This window comes from Bufo bufo, chromosome 4, assembly GCF_905171765.1.
Source record: "Bufo bufo chromosome 4, aBufBuf1.1, whole genome shotgun sequence".
In the NCBI taxonomy this organism is placed as follows: Eukaryota; Metazoa; Chordata; class Amphibia; order Anura; family Bufonidae; genus Bufo; species Bufo bufo.
This window is the reverse complement of record NC_053392.1, coordinates 458,785,527-458,807,306: the sequence shown is the minus strand read 5'-3', so window position 1 is coordinate 458,807,306 and position 21,780 is coordinate 458,785,527. Positions and strand designations below refer to the sequence as shown.

Here is a 21,780-nt window from a genome sequence, read left to right as displayed (position 1 = left end):
ACTGCATTTGGGAAGCGGCAACAGGCCATGCTAAAACTAATTTGCTTAGGTGACAAACAGCACACCGCCGCAGAGTTGTAGCAGGGTATAAGGGACCAGACTGAGCTGTGGCTCTCACCACTTAACCTACAACTAGGCATGGTTATGTCTGATAATTGCTGTAACTTTTTGGCGGCTTTGGAGCTCCGCAAGCTCACACACATACCATGCCTTGCCCACTTGTTCAACTTAGTGGTTCAGCAGTTTCTCAAAACCTACCCCAATTTGCCTGAGCTACTGGTGAAGGTGTGCCGCGTGTGTGCCTATTTCCGCAAGTCATCTATAGCTGATGGCAGTCTGGTAACGCTGCAGCAGCGCTTGCAATTGCCAGCTCACCAACTGTTGTGCGACGTGAGCACGCGCTGGAACTCCGCATTCCACATGTTGGCCAGGCTTTGTAAGCAGCAGATGGCTGTAGTGGAATATCAGCTGCAACATGGTCGTCGCCTTTCCAGTCAGCTTCCGCTCTTCACAAGCGAGGAGTGGACATGGATGTCTGACCTCTGTGAGGTTTTACGCAACTTTGAGGAATCAACACAGATTTTGAGCGGCGATGCCGCTATTATCAGCGTGACCAGCACACGTCTGTGTCTACTGAAACGCTCGCTGCTCACAATGAAGGTGGATGCTTTGCATGTGGAAGAGGTGGAAATGGGGGGAGAAAGTACACAGGGTGATAGCCAGACCACCCTCAGTTCGTCTTCTCAGCGCAAATTGGATGATGAGGAGGAGGAGGAGGAGCAGGAGACGGTTGCCTCCGCTACAGAGGGTAGTACCAATAGCAGGTTTATTCCATCTGTTCAGCGTGGATGGGCTGAAGAGGAGGAAGAGGATGAGGAGATTGAGAGTCATCCTCCTGATGAGGACAGCGAAGTCTTGTCTGTTGGGATTCTGGCACACATGGCTGACATTATGTTATGCTGACTTTCCCGTGACCCTCGCGTTATACGCATTTTGGCCAACACCGATTACTGGTTGTTCACCCTACTTGACCCTCGCTACAAAGAGAACTTTTCATCTCTCTTTCCTGTGGTGGAGAGGACTAGCAAAATGGTGCAATACCAGAAGGTCCTTGTGGAAAATCTGCTCCAAAAATTTCCAGCTGACAACACTGGCAGCAGAGTACATAGTTCCTTTGAAATTACAGGGTTAGTGATTTGTTGATTACGTTAAAACATAACTTTTACTAAAGATATTTAGAATAATAGGCCCAAAAATACAAAGATAAACAATTAATAAACAGAGCGGCGGTATGACAGGTAATCGTGCACGGCGGCACCCAAGGTAATATTAAGGGAATGCTCGGCGGCACCCAAATAAATGGAAACCCGTACTCCTACCACTCTGTAGTCTGCGTCCAGGGTGCAGAATGCGTCCAGATGATGTCACGATAATCGACTCCTAGGAAGACGCTGTTCTGCTGTAGGGATGGCGGGGTGCAACTATGGCCCTGGTTTGCCCTATAAATGTGGTCTATGGCTTACCCTGATACTAGTAGGGGATAGCAGCCTAACCACAGGGCACTCGTCCTTAAAAGGGCGACCCCGTCCGGAACCTTGCCCTGTCGCCTGGCCCTGAATGGCCCTATTCTAGTCCCGCTCCCTACATGCACATTTCAGCAAGATAGCATCATCAGGGGAGATGTATAGGACTCTAAAGGCTTTTGATGATCAATGATGGCAAAAGATAATCTCATCAGTTGATCATAGATGGACTAATTGTGGAGTGCTGGATAATGCTCCACCTCAAAACGGGCATCCTTAGATAAGCCACGGGCAGTAAATCGCGATTTACTGCCCGTGGCTTATCTAAGGATGCCCGTTTTGAGGTGGAGCATTATCCAGCACTCCACAATTAGTCCATCTATGATCAACTGATGAGATTATCTTTTGCCATCATTGATCATCAAAAGCCTTTAGAGTCCTATACATCTCCCCTGATGATGCTATCTTGCTGAAATGTGCATGTAGGGAGCGGGACTAGAATAGGGCCATTCAGGGCCAGGCGACAGGGCAAGGTTCCGGACGGGGTCGCCCTTTTAAGGACGAGTGCCCTGTGGTTAGGCTGCTATCCCCTACTAGTATCAGGGTAAGCCATAGACCACATTTATAGGGCAAACCAGGGCCATAGTTGCACCCCGCCATCCCTACAGCAGAACAGCGTCTTCCTAGGAGTCGATTATCGTGACATCATCTGGACGCATTCTGCACCCTGGACGCAGACTACAGAGTGGTAGGAGTACGGGTTTCCATTTATTTGGGTGCCGCCGAGCATTCCCTTAATATTACCTTGGGTGCCGCCGTGCACGATTACCTGTCATACCGCCGCTCTGTTTATTAATTGTTTATCTTTGTATTTTTGGGCCTATTATTCTAAATATCTTTAGTAAAAGTTATGTTTTAACGTAATCAACAAATCACTAACCCTGTAATTTAAAAGATTTGACATATAGTGATAAACATCACAGGACCTAGTCCATATATTTGCTTTACTACATAGTTCCTTTGGCAAGATGAGGGGAACACACAGCAGTTCCAACAGAGGCAGGGCAACACTCTCCAAAGCCTGGGACAGTTTCATGACACCCCGCCAGCACCTAGTGTCACAAGGAGGGAACATTTTCGGAAGATGGTGAAGGAGTACGTAGCAGACCGTATCAACGTCCTCAGTGATCCCTCTGTGCCTTACAACTATTGGACACGTGGCACAAACTGGTGCATTGGAGGTGCTGGCCTGCCCTGCCACCAGTGTTTTGTCAGAGCGGGTATTTATTGCTGCTGGGGGCATAGTAACTTATAAGCGCATCAGCCTGTCAACTGAAAATGCTGACAGGTTGACTCTTATCAAAATGAACAAGGTCTGGATTGCCCCTGAATTCTCTATTCCACCAGAGGAAAGCGGCTGAACATAAAGGCATTTTAAATGTGGCTTTTATGGTGTATTGAATACACTGTATTCCCATGCACTCTTCCACCACAAAAAAGGGTATATGGTTCAATCTTCCTTTTCTCATCCTCCTCCTCCATCATATCAAAATGCTTATTAGGCTGCCCTCGCTCCTAATGTTTTAGAGGGTCACCAGCAGGCCCTCGCCCATAATGTTTTAGATGGTCAGATCAGCAGCAGACCCTCACCCCTAATGTTTTGGATGGTCAGATCAGCAGCAGGAACTCGCCCCTAATGTTTTAGAGGGTTAGCTCAGCAGCAGACCCTCAACCCTAATGTTTTAGAGGGTCAGCTCAGCACCAGACCCTTACCCCTAATGTTTTAGATTGTCAGTTCAGCAGCAGGCACTCGCCCCTAATGTTTTAGAGGGTCAGCTCAGCAGCAGACCCTCACCCCTAATGTTTTAGATGGTCAGATCAGCAGCAGGCCCTTGCCCCTAATGTTTTAGAGGGTCACCAGCAGGCCCTTGCTCCTAATGTTTTTGAGGGTCACCAGCAGGCCATCAATCATTATTTTTCAAGGATGTGTATGATGCCCTCCTTTATATGTAATAAAGGGTGTATTGGAGTGCCGGTTCCCTGTAATTTTTGGCAGCCCTTTCACTTAGTGCATAGGCTTTATGAGTGTAGGAGTCCCACTACCTGAACAATTGTACCACAATGTGAATGAAGCCCTCCTTTATGTGATATACAGGATGTATCGGAGTGCCTCTTCCTTGTAATTGTTAGTAGCACTTGCAATTTATAAGCAAGTAAATATACAGGAAAGGATGTTTCCTAATAATTTTTCCTCTAAAATAAATTTTATCTTCGGTTTTGTGCACATTATTGTCAGTCTGTAAAAGTGGACCTGGGAGTCCAAGATGCATCCAGACATTCTCCCCATGCTGTTCCCGAACCATTTCAGTGGTGTTTCCATCAATTTCTGACCTTTTCCTGTGAACCAGACACCCTCCCCTCTTCAGAGCAGGGGGTGCCTGGTTTAATGCTCGGATTCTCCCATTGACTTCCATTGTGCTTTGGTGCTCTGTAGAGCACCCGAGCATCCCAAAGTGTGCTATTTGAGCACCAGAGCACCCGAGCACTTTGGTGCTCGATCAACACTAGTAGTTTTACAGTAGCTGGAGTGGCGGAGGTTAGCCATCAATATCCTAGTCATTCAGTGCTGGCCTGCTCACACATGGTGCTCATTTCCTATTTATGTTCAATATTCCTCTACAAATCCAGCACAAAGAGCTACTTATTCTAAGGAGAGACTATATTATATTGCTATTGCATTTGCCATAAACTTAGAAATACTATTTAACCCCTTAAGGACTCAGCCCTATTTCACCTTAAGGACTTGGCCATTTTTTGCAAATCTGACCAGTGTCACTTTAAGTGCTCATAACTTTAAAACGCATTGACTTATCCAGGCCGTTCTGAGATTGTTTTTTCGTCACATATTGTACTTCATGACACTGCTAAAATTGGGTCAAAATAGTTAATTTTTTTTGCATAAAAAAATACCATATTTACCAAAAATTTAGAAAAATTAGCAAATTTCAAACTTTCAGTTTCTCTACTTCAGTAATACATAGTAATACCCCCAAAAATTGTGATTACTTTACATTCCCCATATGTCTACTTCATGTTTGTAGCATTTTGGGATTGATATTTTATTTTTTGGGGATGTTACAAGGCTTAGAAGTTTAGAAGCAAATCTTGAAATTTTTCAGAAATTTACAAAAACCCAATTTTTAGGGACCACTACAGGTCTGAAGTCACTTTGCGAGGCTTACATAATAGAAACCGCCCAAAAATGACCCCATTCTATAAACTACACCCCTCAAGGTATTCAAAACTGATTTTACAAACTTCGTTAACACTTTAGGTGTTGCACAAGAGTTATTGGCAAATGGGGATGAAATTTGCGAATTTCTTTTTTTTGCCTAATTTTCCATTTTAACCCATTTTTTCCACTAACAAAGCAAGGGTTAACAGCCAAACAAGACTGTATCTTTATTGCCCTGACTCTGCCGCTTACAGAAACACCCCATATGTGACCGTAAACTACTGTACGGGCACACAGCGGGGCGCAGAGTGAAAGGTGCGCCGTATGGTTTTTGGAAGCCAGATTTTGCTGGACTGTTTTTTTTGACACCATGTCCCATTTGAAGCCCCCCTGATGCACCCCTAGAGTAGAAACTCCATAAAAGTGACCCCATCTAAGAAACTACACCCCTCAAGGTATTCAAAACTGATTTTACAAACTTTGTTAACCCTTTAGGTGTTGCACAAGATTTAATGGAAAATAGAGATACAATTTCAAAATTTCACTTTTTTGGCAGATTTTCCATTTTAATATTTTTTTTCCAGTTACAAAGCAAGGGTTAACAGCCAAACAAAACTCATTATTTATGGCCCTGATTCTGTAGTTTACAGAAACACCCCATATGTGGCCGTAAACTACTGTACGGGCACACAGTAGGGCGCAGAGTGAAAGGTGCGCCGTATGGTTTTTGGAAGCCAGATTTTGCTGGACTGGTTTTTTGACACCATGTCCCATTTGAAGCCCCCCTGATGCACCCCTAGAGTAGAAACTCCATAAAAGTGACCCCATCTAAGAAACTACACCCCTCAAGGTATTCAAAACTGATTTTACAAACTTTGTTAACCCTTTAGGTGTTGCACAAGATTTAATGGAAAATAGAGATACAATTTCAAAATTTCACTTTTTTGGCAGATTTTCCATTTTAATATTTTTTTTCCAGTTACAAAGCAAGGGTTAACAGCCAAACAAAACTCATTATTTATGGCCCTGATTCTGTAGTTTACAGAAACACCCCATATGTGGCCGTAAACTACTGTACGGGCACACAGTAGGGCGCAGAGTGAAAGGTGCGCCGTATGGTTTTTGGAAGCCAGATTTTGCTGGACTGGTTTTTTGACACCATGTCCCATTTGAAGCCCCCCTGATGCACCCCTAGAGTAGAAACTCCATAAAAGTGACCCCATCTAAGAAACTACACCCCTCAAGGTATTCAAAACAGATTTTACAAACTTTGTTAACCCTTTAGGTGTTGCACAAGATTTAATGGAAAATAGAGATACAATTTCAAAATTTCACTTTTTTGGCAGATTTTCCATTTTAATATTTTTTTTCCAGTTACAAAGCAAGGGTTAACAGCCAAACAAAACTCATTATTTATGGCCCTGATTCTGTAGTTTACAGAAACACCCCATATGTGGTCGTAAACCGCTGTACGGGCACACGGCAGGGCGCAGAAGGAAAGGAATACCATACGGTTTTTGGAAGGCAGATTTTGCTGGACTGGTTTTTTTGACACCATGTCCCATTTGAAGCCCCCCTGATGCACCCCTAGAGTAGAAACTCCAAAAAAGTGACCCCATTTTAGAAACTACGGGATAGGGTGGCAGTTTTGTTGGTACTAGTTTAGGGTACATATGATTTTTGGTTGCTCTATATTACACTTTTTTGTGCGGCAAGGTAACAAGAAATAGATTTTTTGGCACGTTTTTTTTTTTGTTATTTACAACATTCATCTGACAGGTTAGATCATGTGGTAATTTTATAGAGCAGGTTGTCACGGACGCGGCGATACCTAATATGTATACAATTTTTTTTATTTATGTAAGTTTTACACAATGATTTCATTTTTAAAACAAAAAAAATGTTTTAGTGTCTCCATAGTCTAAGAGCCATAGTTTTTTCAGTTTTTGGGCGATTATCTTAAGTAGGGTCTCATTTTTTGCGGGATGAGATGACGGTTTGAGTGGCACTATTTTGGGGTGCATATGACTTTTTGATCACTTGCTATTACACTTTTTGTGACGTAAGATGACAAAAAATAGCTTTTTTTACACCGTTTTTATTTTTATTTTTTTACGGTGGTCACCTGAGGGGTTAGGTCATGTGATATTTTTATAGAGCCGGTCGATACGGACGCGGCAATACCTAATATGTATACTTTTTATTTATTTATTTAAGTTTACACAATGATTTCATTTTTGAAACCAAAAGAATCATGTTTTAGTGTTTCCATAGTCTAAGAGCCATAGTTTTTTCAGTTTTTGGGCGATTATCTTGGGTAGGGTATGATTTTTGCGGGATGAGATGACGGTTTGATTGGTACTATTTTGGCGTACATGCGACTTTTTTGATCACTTTTATTACCTTTTTTGGGATGTAAGGTGGGCAAAATTTCAATTTCCTAATAGTTTTTATTTTTTTATTTTTATGGCGTTCACCGTGCGGGGAAAGTAACATGACCGTTTTATAGATCAGGTCGTTACGGACGCGGCGATACCAAACATGTGTAGGGAATTTTATTTTTTTCATTTTTAATCAGTGATAAATGTGTTTTTGGATTTTTACTTTTTTTTCACTTTTTTTCACTTTTTTTTTGACCCAGACCCACTTGGTTCTTGAAGATCCAGTGGGTCTAATGTCTGTATAATACAGTACAGAACAATATATATTGTACAGTACTGTATTTTACTTACACTTTGTCTGAACAGATCTCTGCCTTTAGCACAGATCTGTTCAGCACCATGGACAGCAGGACGCCTGAGAGGCGTCCTGTTGCCATGGGAACCTTCCCCGTCTGCTCAGAACTTCGCAGACGGGGAAGGGTAAGGAGGGGATCTCTCGGGGGGCTGTCTGGGGGCTCTCTCCCTCTCCATCGGGGGGCTGCAAAGGCACAGCAGCCCCCCGATGGGAGAGGGAGGGAGCTCCCTCTTACTGTTAACTTTTTCCATACAGCGGTCTGTACGGACCGCTGTATGGAAAGGGTTAAACGGCTGACATCGCATCATCGATGTCAGCCGTTTATACCAGGGTGCCAGCAATGTGCTGGCACCCTGGTATCCCCACTAGAGACCAACGATTATACAAAGGGAGGCGGGCGGGGGATCGCGATCCCGCCTGCCGCACCGCCCGCCTCCCGCACCGCCCCCACCGCCCACAACTCCCCCCCTGCACCACCCGCCGGCAAAAAATCATGCAGGGGTGCAGGGGGGGGTGTAAAATATATATTTTAGGGACACTAAAGCTTCTGATCCCCGCGGTCAGGGCCCGCGGGGATCAGAAACTGCACAAAGCGCAGCAAACCGCAGGTCTGAATTGACCTGCGGTTTTCTGCGATCGCCGATGCGGGGGGGTCAAATGACCCCCCCCTGCATTGTTACGGGATGCCGGCTGAATGATTTCAGCCGAAATCCCGTTCCGATTAACCCCTCGGGCGCCGGAATACAGATTTCAAGTTATAACGTACCGGTACGTCATGGGTCCTTAAGGACTCGGGATCCATGCCGTACCGATACGTCCTAAGTCCTTAAGGGGTTAAAAGACAAAAATTGATTGTATGTTTTATTAGCTGTAAAATTAGCACTGTGTATACAATGAATGATTTTGTAGAACATTTCTGGAGTCAGATCAGAATAATAAAACCATGAATTAACAGTGAACAGATGGGTAACTCATAATGAATGCATGTGCTTACCCGCTGGTATGGTGACTGTAAAGGCTTTAGATTGAGGGCCCTGCCCTCTCCTGTTGGCTGCCCGTATTTTGAAAATGTACCGTTCACCAGGCTGCAGATCATCAACTATGGCAGATGTGGTTGTTCCTGAATATGGTATGGATTTGCCTCCAAATGGCTTCATTGCAGGAGCATATGACACTATGTATTCTGTAGAAATAAAAACACAGATGTTCTTTGCATTATAACACTGTGCTGGACATTACTAAGTCGATCTTTCTGCACTTTACAAAGAGAGGTCAGATAATCGGCAAATTTCAGAGGAGCTTTCACAAAACAACAATTACATAATCAAGCAATATAGAGTGAGCCAGTGACTATTATATATCAAATGAAAACATGTAAGGTATGAATGATGCTGAGGTATTTGTTTATGTGCCCGAAGACAGAAATACTTCTGATAATCCTTCATAAGTTAAAAATCAGACAAAAGACCTAAAAAATTTGCTAAACAATAGAACATTCCACTAACTTCTAAAATTCTTCTGGAAACCCAGAGTGACTTGCACCATGAGTAGTCTCTACACTTCGGGCAGGGGCATAAAGTTAGTTTCAAATTATTGCACCGCCTAACCTGTTGACATGCCCTACAGTATACGAAGACCAACATTACCAATTATAACACTATATAAAGAGCAAATAATACCCCTACACCATGATCACATAGGATCAGAAAATTACCGCCATGCTGATACTGAATAAAAAACACTATACCAAAATTGGCATTACCAAGATAACAATATATAAATACATATAATACTGCCAAGAACATGAACATGTATTACCACCATACTGATACTAAATTAAAAAATACTATACCAAAATCAGCATTACCACCATGACAATATATGAGTCAAATAATACTATATAATAAGACCATGAACATGTTTTACCACCATATAGTGACTAAATATTGGTCCATACTGATTATGCATATAATACACTATTCAAAGGCCAATATTGACACCATATAGTAACCATATAGTGGTAGTTACCAGTTCTATACAGTTCTACCCCAAGTCTCACTGAGTTGTAATTCATATAATTCATATTCACACCCCAACGGGGCCAGCCCTACTCACTAAAATTCCCCCTCTGTGCCCCTTAAACTAAAAGTAAAAATAAACACCTCCCCCTTTCTCTATGCTCCTCCTATACGTGTTCTATCTGCAGCCTCCTATCCACAGGCAGGTTTTAGCCTGAGTCCTACAAGAGAGTGCATGTGCGCTAATGACTCCTCAGCTCTCTCATAGGCCATGGGCCTTTACCAGCCTATGCTCCTCTGCCCCTGCAATATTTTGCCAGAAACATTGACTGTTTAACAGGGGCAGCCCAGGCCCTGGGGACGCCAGGCATTATTTTGCAGTTTGGTGACTCGGACACCCACTCGTTCATCCTCCATGCTATGCCATCGACTTTAGGTATGATCACACATGGCACATTTGTTGCACAAGCTGTCCCAGTCTTCTATTTAAACAAATTTACTGACATTTCTAGACAAAAAAAAATTCTCCAGCAAATCTACCATGTGTGAACATACAGTACAGACCAAAAGTTTGGACACACCTTGTCATTCAAAGAGTTTTCTTTATTTTCATGACTATGAAAATTGTAGATTCACACTGAAGGCATCAAAATTATGAATTAACACATGTGGAATTATATACATAACAAACAAGTGTGAAACAACTGAAAATATGTCATATTCTAGGTTCTTCAAAGTAGCCTCCTTTTGCTTTGATTACTGCTTTACACACTCTTGGCATTCTCTTGATGAGCTTCAAGAGGTAGTCCCCTGAAATGGTTTTCACTTCATAGGTGTGCCCTGTCAGGTTTAATAAGTGGGATTTCTTGCCTTATAAATGGGGTTGGGACCATCAGTTGCGTTGAGGAGAAGTCAGGTGGATACACAGCTGATAGTCCTACTGAATAGACTGTTAGAATTTGTTTTATGGCAAGAAAAAAGCAGCTAGGTAAAGAAAAACGAGTGGCCATCATTACTTTAAGAAATGAAGGTCAGTCAGTCAGCTGAAAAATTGGGAAAACTTTGAAAGTAAGGGCTATTTGACCATGAAGGAGAGTGATGGAGTGCTGCGCCAGATGACCTGGCCTCTACAGTCACCGGACCTGAAGCCAATCGAGATGGTTTGGGGTGAACTGGACCGCAGAGTGAAGGCAAAAGGGCCAACAAGTGCTAATCATCTCTGGGAACTCCTTCAAGACTGTTGGAAGACCATTTCAGGTGACTACCTCTTGAAGCTCATCAAGAGAATGCCAAGAGTGTGCAAAGCAGTAATCAACGCAAAAGGTGGCTACTTTGAAGAACCTAGAATATTACATATTTTCAGTTGTTTCACACTTGTTTGCTATGTATATAATTCCACATGTGTTAATTCATAGTTTTGATGCCTTCATAGTCATGAAAATAAAGAAAACTCTTTGAATGAGAAGGTGTGTCCAAACTTTTGGTCTGTACTGTACCTTTATAATGTGTATTTAATGAATTAGGTTGGAAACTGTCTCAATGTCTAAAAATATTCGTATGTAATACACGATTACATGTTATAATAACTTTTCATACAAGATCCCACTGCTGTTTAGTAGCAGTTGTATTAATACATGTTGTGCTGTTTGAGTGAAAACAGGTTGAATTGATAAACTGAGAATAAATATGTATGGGGTGGCTCACTAGAACCCAAAAAATGGTGTAAGGTGCTCAATCCAAACGGAGCGTACCCAACGCTTGTAGTAGGAAATTGAAAGTAAAATGAAGGGATGGCACTCTAAACATAAGTGGTGTATGGAAAAGAGTATTTATTATGAGATGGCTTGTTGTGCCAAATAGCAACAATGTATAATCATAAAATTAAGAATAATATATAATCATAAAGATAGGATATAAATATGTAAATATTCAGATCAAAACAAATAAAAATATTAAAATATATGAAGGATAATAAAATAAGGAATGATGAACCTTCAGTTAGATGATAAATCCTAGGAAAAACGTCCAAGAAAAACCCAATCTATTTTTCTTGGACATTATTGGACTGGATATTTACACCTACCTCCAGTAGGTCCACAAGATTCACATAATATCACCACCTGCGGCTTCTTATTCATCTATTTATTCACCTATTTTTGTATTTTTATATGCACTGCTACAATATTATGTATGCTTGATTTTCCTAGGATTTGTCATCTAACTGAAGGTTCATCGTTCCTTATTTTATTATCCTTCATATATTTTAATATTTTTATTTGTTTTGATCTGAATATTTACATATTTATATCCTATTTTTTATGATTATATATTATTCTTAATTTTATGATTATACATTGTTGCTATTTGGCACAACAAGCCATCTCATAATAAATACTCTTTTCCATACACCACTTATGTTTAGAGTGCCATCCCTTCATTTTACTCTGAATTGATAAACTGCTTTGCATCAAAATATTTTAATTTTTGTTTTTTGTTCTTAACAAAAATGACCTTGATTTCTGAATATGAAAGTAATATGGGGTCTGGTATGTAGCTATGATAGAGCTTATCTTAATTCAGTAGTCAAAAATACTTTATGTGTTTGTATCGTCGGAAAACCTGACAGGTAGATTTTAAAAACTATTAAAGAGGTTATCCCATGACTAATGTAAAGAATGAAAATCAGACATCATATAGTACATGATAGTCTAGAATTTTTATCAAGCTGGCAGCTCAAGGGCAGTGTCTTTTCTGCTCTCCCTATCACAACTCAGAAGGCAGTAAAAGGATCAAACTGAGCATGTGCGCCCATCTCATTGATCAGGACAAAGAAATAGGAAAAAGAACAAACAGCTGGTGGCGCCATGCAGATTTTATTGAATAACTCAGTGGATATGCAAAATTTTTAATTACATGCAATTACAAAAGAATTCAGATCCAGGTGCTGGTTTGAAGACAACCCCTTTAAGCCAAAACTTTTTATAGAACAGATTTGTGATTACCTTTTATTTTTCCAGCATTGTCAGTAAGCTCATCCCACATTACCCTCACAGATGTAGGTTTGCCTTTCAGGGGTTCCACGTAAAGGTTTTCAGGTGCAGTTACTGGAGCTTTGAAAATAAATTAGATTAGGCAAGTTAAGCAGATTGATCTGAAAAATGAAAATGGATATCTCTGTATAAGACTGTCAGATTATTTCATGAACCCTAATGTAGTAAGTGGAGGAATATGAAATACACTCCTCAGCAATTGTGTTCTATTGGTTTTGTTAAACAGGACCATCTCTACTTACATTTATTCCTGATAATACAACAAATCTGGAGCATCTTTCCTTATAATGCATTGTGCCAGTCCTCTGCTATTCCTACTTTCATTTCATTTAATTAGAAATGTATCCGTTGAAATGGACAACTGGGTGTTACCAGTTGAGGGTGTATACCTACACAGTCTGTGCATTATTAGACTATGAAGTGCAAACACCTATAACAGGGGACCCAGTTGTCAATTTTTTCACAAATTTCTATGAGGAATAACAGAAGAGCACAATGCAGAGTTGTAAGATGAGGAAAGAAGCTCCAGAATTGTTATATTATGGGGAATGCATGAATGTACTAATATAAACAAGTCAGACAAAGTGGCAGTACAATATAAATTGAATGTGTGGTTATATTTCACTTTCGGCAGAAAAATAAAAAAAAATTGTCTTTCAGAAAGTGGAGACACAAAAACCTTTTTCTTTTTTTTTTTATGATTTGTTATGTAAAACTGAAACAAAAAATAAACTTTTCAGGGGAACGCCATAAAAAAAATACAAAAAAGCCAAAACAGGCATTTTTAGTTACCTTACCTCACAAAAAATGTACAATTGAGCATTTAAAAATGATACGTACCCCAAAATAGTACCAATACAACTGTCTCCTTATCCAGCAGTTTCTAAAATGGGGTCACTTTTTGGGAGTTTCCTGTCTAGGGGTGCATTAGGATTCTTCAAATGCAACATGGCAACTTAAAATTATCCCAGTGAAATCTGCTCTCCAAAACCAAACAATGCTCTTTCCCTTCTGAGCCCTACCTTGTACAGCAGTTTATGACCACATATGGGGTGTTTCTGTAAACTGCAGAATCAGGGTAATAAATATTGAGGTTTGTTTGTCTGTGTATCCTTGCTCTGATTCAGGAAAAATGGATTAAAATGCAAAATCTGCAAAAAAAAAAGTGAAATTTAGAAATTTCACCTCCATTTTCCTTTAATACCTAAAGGGTTAACAAAGGTTGTAAAATCAGTTTTGAATAACTTGAGGAGTGTCGTTTCTAAAATGGGGTCATTTATGGGTGGTTTCTACTATGTAAGCCCCACAAAGTGACTTCTTGCTTCAAAAATTCTAAGCCTTCTAAAGTCCTAAAAAATAAAATGTAATTTCAAAAAATTATGCAGACATGAACTAGACATATGGTAAATTTAAAGTAATAACTATTTTATGAGGTATCACTATCTGCCTTAGGGCTCATTCAGACGGCCGTATGCTGTCAGCAAACATACGGATCCGTTTTTTTGCGGATTAGATGCTGTCCTATTCACTTCTATGGGGCTTTTTCTTCCATTGCACAGCTCATCAAAACAAATGAAACATGTCCTATACTTGTCAGTGAAAATCAGGACTTGGCCCCATTGAAGTCTATGGGTCAGCAAAAAAAACGAATGCAATACTTTTTTTGCGGACATGCTGAACTGTCCGCAAATAAACGGATCTGCATTTTTGCGGACAGCATACGGCTGTCTGAATGAGCCCTCAGGCATACAGCAGGTCCGCAATACACTGGCACCAGCTGTGTGCACCCCACATAACGGATGCGGACCTATTCACTTTAATGAGTCCGCAATCCGGGAGATGTGGTGTGGTGAAGAACGGAAGCACGGATCAGAAGCCCATGGAAACACTATGTAGTGCTTCCGTGGTGTTTCTGTCCGTACCTGCGCACCGCAAAAAAATAGAACATGTTCTATTTTTTTTATGGTGGGGACGGATCACAAACCCATTCAAGTTGACTGGGTCTCGATCCGTTCTGGCTACCGCACGGATGTTGCCGTTGCATTGGGGACCGCAAATTGCAGTCCCCAATGCATGGAACAGCCGCACATGGCCGTGTGCATGAGCCCTTAAAAGCAGAGAAATTCAAATTTCAAAAATTGTGAATTTTTCCGAATTTTTTGTTAAATTTAGGTTTCTTTTATAAATAAAAGTAAAACATCAATTTTAATGTATTATTAACATGAAGTACAATGTGTCACGAATCACAAAAGAATCTCAGAATAGTTTGGCTAGGTAAAAGCATTCCAGAGTTATTATCACATAAATTGACACATATTAGATTTGTAAAAATCAGCCTGGGTTTTAAGGTGAAAAGTGACTCAGTACTGACAGGGTTAAAAAAGAAAAGAAAAAACAAAGCTTTTACAAATATTAAAAAAAAAAGTTCAAATCACCCCATTTACCTAGAATTAAAAAAATAAACAATAAAAAATTAAACATCATCTTAAAACACCTGCACTATTAAAATATTATCCTCATACACGTACAGCAGAACGGCATAACGTGAAAACAATTGCCGTTTCACAATTTTTTCATTACTTCACCTCCCCCCAAAAATTGAATAAAAAGTGATCAAAATGTCTTACACATTCTAAAATGGCATCAATAAAAATTACAGGTCATCCTGCAAAAAATTTGCCTCATCCAGCTCCGTAGACATAACTATAAAAAAGTTTTGGCGGTCAGAATATGTCAATGAAAGGAAATTATTTTGTCCAAAGTTTTTATTTTATTTTCAGTATTAATACACAAGAAAAACTATATAAATGTGGTATCACCATACTCATACTGACCAGAAGAATGAATGTACAGTAGGTCAGTTTTACCACATAGGGAATGCTGTAAAAACAAAACCCATAAAACTGTGGCGGAATTGAATTATTTTTCCCTATTCCACTCCATTTAGAATTTTTTCCAGTTTCCCACTATATTGTATGCAACAGTAAATTATGTCATTAATACGTACAACTTGTAACACAAAAAACAAGCCCTATACGGCTATGTGAATGAAAAAATAAAAAAGATTATGGTTCTGGGAAGGCAGGAAGTAAAAAACTAAAACCCAAAAATGGAAGATCACAGCGTCTTGAAAGTGTTGAGTTGTGACACACACAGTTTAATACATTATGCAATAAATAAATAAAAGAATTTAATGTTACAACCAAATACAATATGTATCTGTACGAATTTTGCTAAATAAAATATAAAAAGCTATATATATATATATATATATACCAGATACGGGTGTCCTTTGAAAAACTGAAGAACTCCATTGGCTTTCTTCCTCTCCTTGGGAAATACGGACAGAAAATTCATACATGGCATCAGGATTTAGCTTTTCAATCAAGGCACGTCTTGCATTTATTTGCTTGTAATCCCAACGTGCAGACTCTCCCTTTTCACGGTATCGAATTGTGTAATGTCTGTCAAACGACAATGTCTGTTAGAAGCTGTAGTCTTTGCAAGAACTGAAGCATCTGTTTAACTGTTGGCTATTTTCTGATTCTGTACTAATTAGTGAACTGACCTAAACATTTTTTATAATGAAATTGTTTTAGTATCATTTATTTTGCAATCAATAAATCAATTACGAAAAAGTCCAAACTTCAGCTTTAAGCCTTATTCACATGTCTGCGTCTGTTTTGTGGACGAAAAAAGACTGACACCATTTTGCATCCACAATGATAATTTCTGGACGTGTTTCACAGATTTTTTTACCATGCCTGAATTTTTTATTTAGTTATTTTTTTTTATCAAGTGTGAGTAAGCCCAAAAACACATTTCCTGTAAAAATAGGAAATGTTAGTCTATTGTGTGTGTGTGTTTCAGTGACTAGTCAAAAAGTAAAAAATTAAAAAAACACAATGTAAAAACATAAATGCAAAAAGTAAATGTTTATAATAAAACATACTGTATTTTAAAAACATTTTAGTCCCTTTAAATCTTTGTCTCGTTTAGGTCTGCTGCTGAGATCCCCAATGTAGCCAGTTACCATCAGAAAACACAAAGTGAGAACTAATTCTTCTGAAGCAGCATTATGTGATGCTCTCAGAGTTCACCTGTCCTCAGAGACAATTGAACTTGGCATGGTTCTGTACTCTGACCGAGTAATATCTTGTTTATCAAACGTTTTATCTTCATTAAGTTAAAAATAAAATTAATATGTTTGAAGACTATTGTTGGCTTTGATAAATTATGTATTGGCAACTCTGCTACAATTATCATCCCAAAACTGATGAAGAACGTCATGACTTGAGCAGAAAATAGTCCTACATGAAGTGAGCATTCAACGTTCTTAAATTTGAGAAAGGAAAGACAGCGTAAAGGCCCCCAAATCTATTAAACTACTATCGGTCAAACCAGTGCACAGAATACATTTTTGTGTTTATGGGGCGCTCCAGACTCCCACCTGACAGATTATGTTTGGCAGCAGGTTCTCTTCTTTCTCACTGAAAAAAGATATATACTTGGCCCAGCCAAGGGGGGCATCAGGAGAGATAACTGTGTATGGTCATCTTCAGACAAAAGTGTATGTCCCATTAGTTCTGATCTCCAATGGGAATTACAGTACACTAAAAACATTTCTACATACATCCTTAACAAACTGTCAGTATTGAGTTTAAGAGGTTACCCAGACTAAGTGCATATGGGTGCAATGAAATACCTACAAAGAGAGCATAGCTTATGCCTTTGGCTTAAATGGGGTTCCCCAGCTTCTTAATAAATTTTGACTGCCCACCCTGCCTGGTAGTCCTGTGGAGGGAAGCATACTTACCTGCTCTCCAGCACTTAGTTCTGGCTTCTTCGGTTCCCCGTAGCATTTGCTGCACTCTAGTTCCTGCTTGTAAACTCCTCACATAGATAGGATCATGCTTGCTGCTGAAGCCAATGATTGACCACAGCGGTATCATGACCCCCAAGGGGTAGGTGACCCAGTGACATTCCGCTTGGAGGACACACCATTACTGCGATCAGTCATTGACTTCAGTGATATATGTGACGCCCATCCATGCTGGAAGTTTAAAAGCAGGGACTGGTGCGTGGCAAATGCAGAGGTGAACTGAAGGGGCAAGAATAGGGTATCGGAAAGCAGTTAACCACCTTCCCTCCACAGGTCTTGTGATGAGGGGGAGCAGCCAAAATTTGTTAAGACTTGGGGACTCCAATAAACCCAAAAGTATTGCTCCCTACCGAGGTATTTCGGAGCTATGTTAGCTCCATAGAAAATTCCTTCTAGGATGCATGTAGGTATGGACTGAAAGAGCCAGCACTGAGCGGCAGAGAACAGGTACCGTATGTATGTTTCCCTCCACAGGTTCAGTGGAGGAGGGGGACAGCCAAAATTTGTTAAGAAGTTGGAGAACTCTTTTAATCTTATATCTTTTAAACACAAACTTGGCCTTTGTATGATATTTTCAGCAACTTACCTCTTTGAGTCAACCATTGGGGACTTTTCATACATTGGATCCACCCATGTAACAAGCACCGATTGAGAAGACAACACTCTCACACTTACTTCCTTAGCCCCCATAAGATAATTTTCCTCTGTAATAACACATTACATATTAATGATCAACTTATGCATTTGGCTTATTACACAATTCAGCAACTTGCACTTTTTCCTTGTTATGTTGGGTTCTCTTGCACTATGATGTATCATTCAGCAGCAAACCTGGTTAGATTGATCTAAAGAGGTTTCCCAGAAAACCCATATTTACAGCCAGGTCCATAAATATTGGGACATCGACACAATTGTAACATTTTTGGCTCTATACACCACCACAATGGATTTGAAATGAAACGAACAAGATGTGCTTTAACTGCAGACTGTCAGCTTTAATTTGAGGGTATTTACATCCAAATCAGGTGAACGGTGTAGAAATTACAACAGTTTGCATATGTGCCTCCCACTTGTTAAGGAACCAAAAGTAATGGGACAATTGGCTTCTCAGCTGTTCCATGGCCAGGTGTGTGTTGTTCCCTCATTATCCCAATTACAATGAGCAGATAAAAGGTCCAAAGTTCATTTCAAGTGTGCTATTTGCATTTGGAATCTTTTGCTGTCAACTTTCAAGATGAGATCCAAAGAGCTGTCACTATCAGTGAAGCAAGCCATCATTAGGCTGAAAAAACAAAACAAACCCATCAGAGAGATAGCAAAAACATTAGGCGTGGCCAAAACAACTGTTTGGAACATTCTTAAAAAGAAGGAACGCACCGGTGAGCTCAGCAACACCAAAAGACCCGGAAGACCACGGAAAACAACTGTGGTGGATGACCGAAGAATTCTTTCCCTGGTGAAGAAAATACCCTCCATAACAGTTCAAGAACATTCTCCAGGAGGTAGGTGTATGTGTGTCAAAGTCAACAATCAAGAGAAGACTTCACCAGAGTGAATATAGAGGGTTCACCACAAGACGTAAACCATTGGTGAGCCTCAAAAACAGGAAGGCCAGAATAGAGTTTGCCAAACGACATCTAAAAAAGCCTTCACAGTTCTGGAACAACATCCTATGGACAGATGAGACCAAGATCAACTTGTACCAGAGTGATGGGAAGAGAAGAGTATGGACAAGGAAAGGAACTGCTCATGATCCTAAGCATTCCACCTCATCAGTGAAGCATGGTGGTGGTAGTGTCATGGCGCGGGCATGTATGGCTGCCAATGGAACTGGTTCTCTTGTATTTATTGATGATGTGACTGCTGACAAAAGCAGCAGGATGAATCCTGAAGTGTTTCGGACAATATTATCTGCTCATATTCAGCCAAATGCTTCAGAACTAATTGGACGGCGCTTCAAAGTGCAGATGGACAATGACCCAAAGCATACTGCAAAAGCAATTAAAGAGTTATTTAAGGGAAAGAAGTGGACTGTTATGCAATGGCCAAGTCAATCACCTGACCTGAATCCGATTGAGCATGCATTTCACTTGCTGAAGACAAAACTGAAGGGAAAATGCCCCAAGAACAAGCAGGAACTGAAGACAGTTGCAGTAGAGGCCTGGCAGAGCATCACCAGGGATGAAACCCAGCGTCTGGTGATGTCTATGCGTTCCAGACTTCAGGCTGTAATTGACTGCAAAGGATTTGCAACCAAGTATTAAAAAGTGAAAGTTTGATTTATGATTATTATTCTGTCCCATTACTTTTGGTCCCTTAATAAGTGGGAGGCACAAATGCAAACTGTTGTAATTCCTACATCGTTCACCTGATTTGGATGTAAATATCCTCAAATTAAAGCTGACAGTCTGCAGTTAAAGCACATTTTGTTCGTTTCATTTCAAATCCATTGTGCTGGTGTATAGAGCCAAAAATGTTAGAATTGTGTCGCTGTCCCAATATTTTTGGACCTGACTGTATGTACCCTATTATGGAACAAGGAAGGTAACCTGTAACCGGAATACCCCTTTAAGTGTATCAGCGCCCACCACCCACCAGCAAATCTAATCAGTTTTCAGCCCTGCAGCCGTAAGAGTGGTTCCACACACTGACAAGAAAGACAGAAATCTTGAAAGTGAAATGGAAATTAAAGACTTAGACTGGAAAACTCATTTGAAACAGTTTTTTTACATTAAATAATTATTTCAGTTATATGCATGTCCATTTTCTTTAAAGTTAATGAAAGACTTGGATAATAAAATGGCTTCTTTCCTGATTGATAGTAAAGCATATCCATGGTGAAGTGTACAATATTAGAAAGTTGTTGACTGTGTACTGTGTTTTGACTATGGATTTATCTAAATGAATATCTAGTAAGGTATTGCCTGCAGGGAAACCATCAATCCCAGTAGGATAAAAAAACAACAACAATGCAATTAAATTAAATCCCTAGAATCTGGAGTAGTGTGGCTATGAATTTATATTCTGCCAGATTTTGGCCTTTCAAGTACCCAGTTCGGAGCTTCACTGTGAAGTGTTCTCAGCTCTGTTCATTGAGCTGCTTCATAGTCCCTTCCATCTGCTCTGAGTGACAGCTATAGCATCCAACCAGGAGACCGCTACAACTGTCACTCAGAACAGAGGGGAGGGGATGTGAAGCAAGGAGCACTTCACAGTGAAACCCTGTTCTGGGCACTTCTGCCTGGGCAAAAGATATAATTGCACTGCTTTTCCCAGCACCTACCTAATGCTGTCAGCAGATTAGCATTGTCAGAACTGCTGACAGATTCCCTTTAAAAGCTATGTGAATAGGCACTGCACTTTCAACAAATTGCATAAATTAATAGTATAGGTCCCTCCCTCCTAAAGCAGTTACTGTCTCTGAATTCTTGGCTAAATGCATCAATGGCTTAGGAATCTTGAATAAATCCATTTTATATATATATATATATATATATATATATATATACAGTACAGACCAAAAGTTTGGACACACCTTCTCATTCAAAGAGTTTTCTTTATTTTCATGACTATGAAGGCATCAAAACTATGAATTAACACATGTGGAATTATATACATAACAAACAAGTGTGAAACAACTGAAAATATGTCATATTCTAGGTTCTTCAAAGTAGCCACCTTTTGCTTTGATTACTGCTTTGCACACTCTTGGCATTCTCTTGATGAGCTTCAAGAGGTAGTCCCCTGAAATGGTCTTCCAACAGTCTTGAAGGAGTTCCCAGAGATGCTTAGCACTTGTTGGCCCTGTTGCCTTCACTCTGCAGTCCAGCTCACCCCAAACCATCTCGATTGGGTTCAGGTCCGGTGACTGTGGAGGCCAGGTCATCTGGCGCAGCACCCCATCACTCTCCTTCATGGTCAAATAGCCCTTACTTTCAAAGTTTTCCCAATTTTTCGGCTGACTGACTGACCTTCATTTCTTAAAGTAATGATGGCCACTCGTTTTTCTTTACTTAGAATTAGTATTATGGCAAGAAAAAAGCAGCTAACAGTCTATTCAGTAGGACTATCAGCTGTGTATCCACCTGACTTCTCCTCAACGCAACTGATGGTCCCAACCCCATTTATAAGGCAAGAAATCCCACTTATTAAACCTGACAGGCACACCTGTGAAGTGAAAACCATTTCAGGGGACTACCTTTTGAAGCTCATCAAGAGAATGCCAAGATTGTGCAAAGCAGTAATCAAAGCAAAAGGTGGCTACTTTGAAGAACCCAGAATATGACATATTTTCAGTTGTTTCACACTTGTTTGTTATGTATATATTTCCACATGT

The 21,780-nt window shown here is 40.2% G+C and overlaps 1 protein-coding gene across 1 annotated transcript in view; it reads right to left on the bottom strand.

Annotated features, from left to right (window-relative positions):
• The window catches only part of FNDC1 (fibronectin type III domain containing 1), a 218,668-nt gene that overhangs the window by 118,006 nt on the left and 78,882 nt on the right, over positions 1-21,780 (bottom strand). Inside the window, exons 4-7 of the mRNA XM_040429455.1 lie at positions 18,031-18,148; positions 15,839-16,026; positions 12,515-12,622; positions 8,489-8,677 (exon numbers count right to left, since the gene is read on the bottom strand). Coding sequence (XP_040285389.1) covers positions 8,489-8,677; positions 12,515-12,622; positions 15,839-16,026; positions 18,031-18,148 — 603 coding nt within the window. The remainder of the gene's footprint in view (positions 1-8,488; positions 8,678-12,514; positions 12,623-15,838; positions 16,027-18,030; positions 18,149-21,780) is intronic.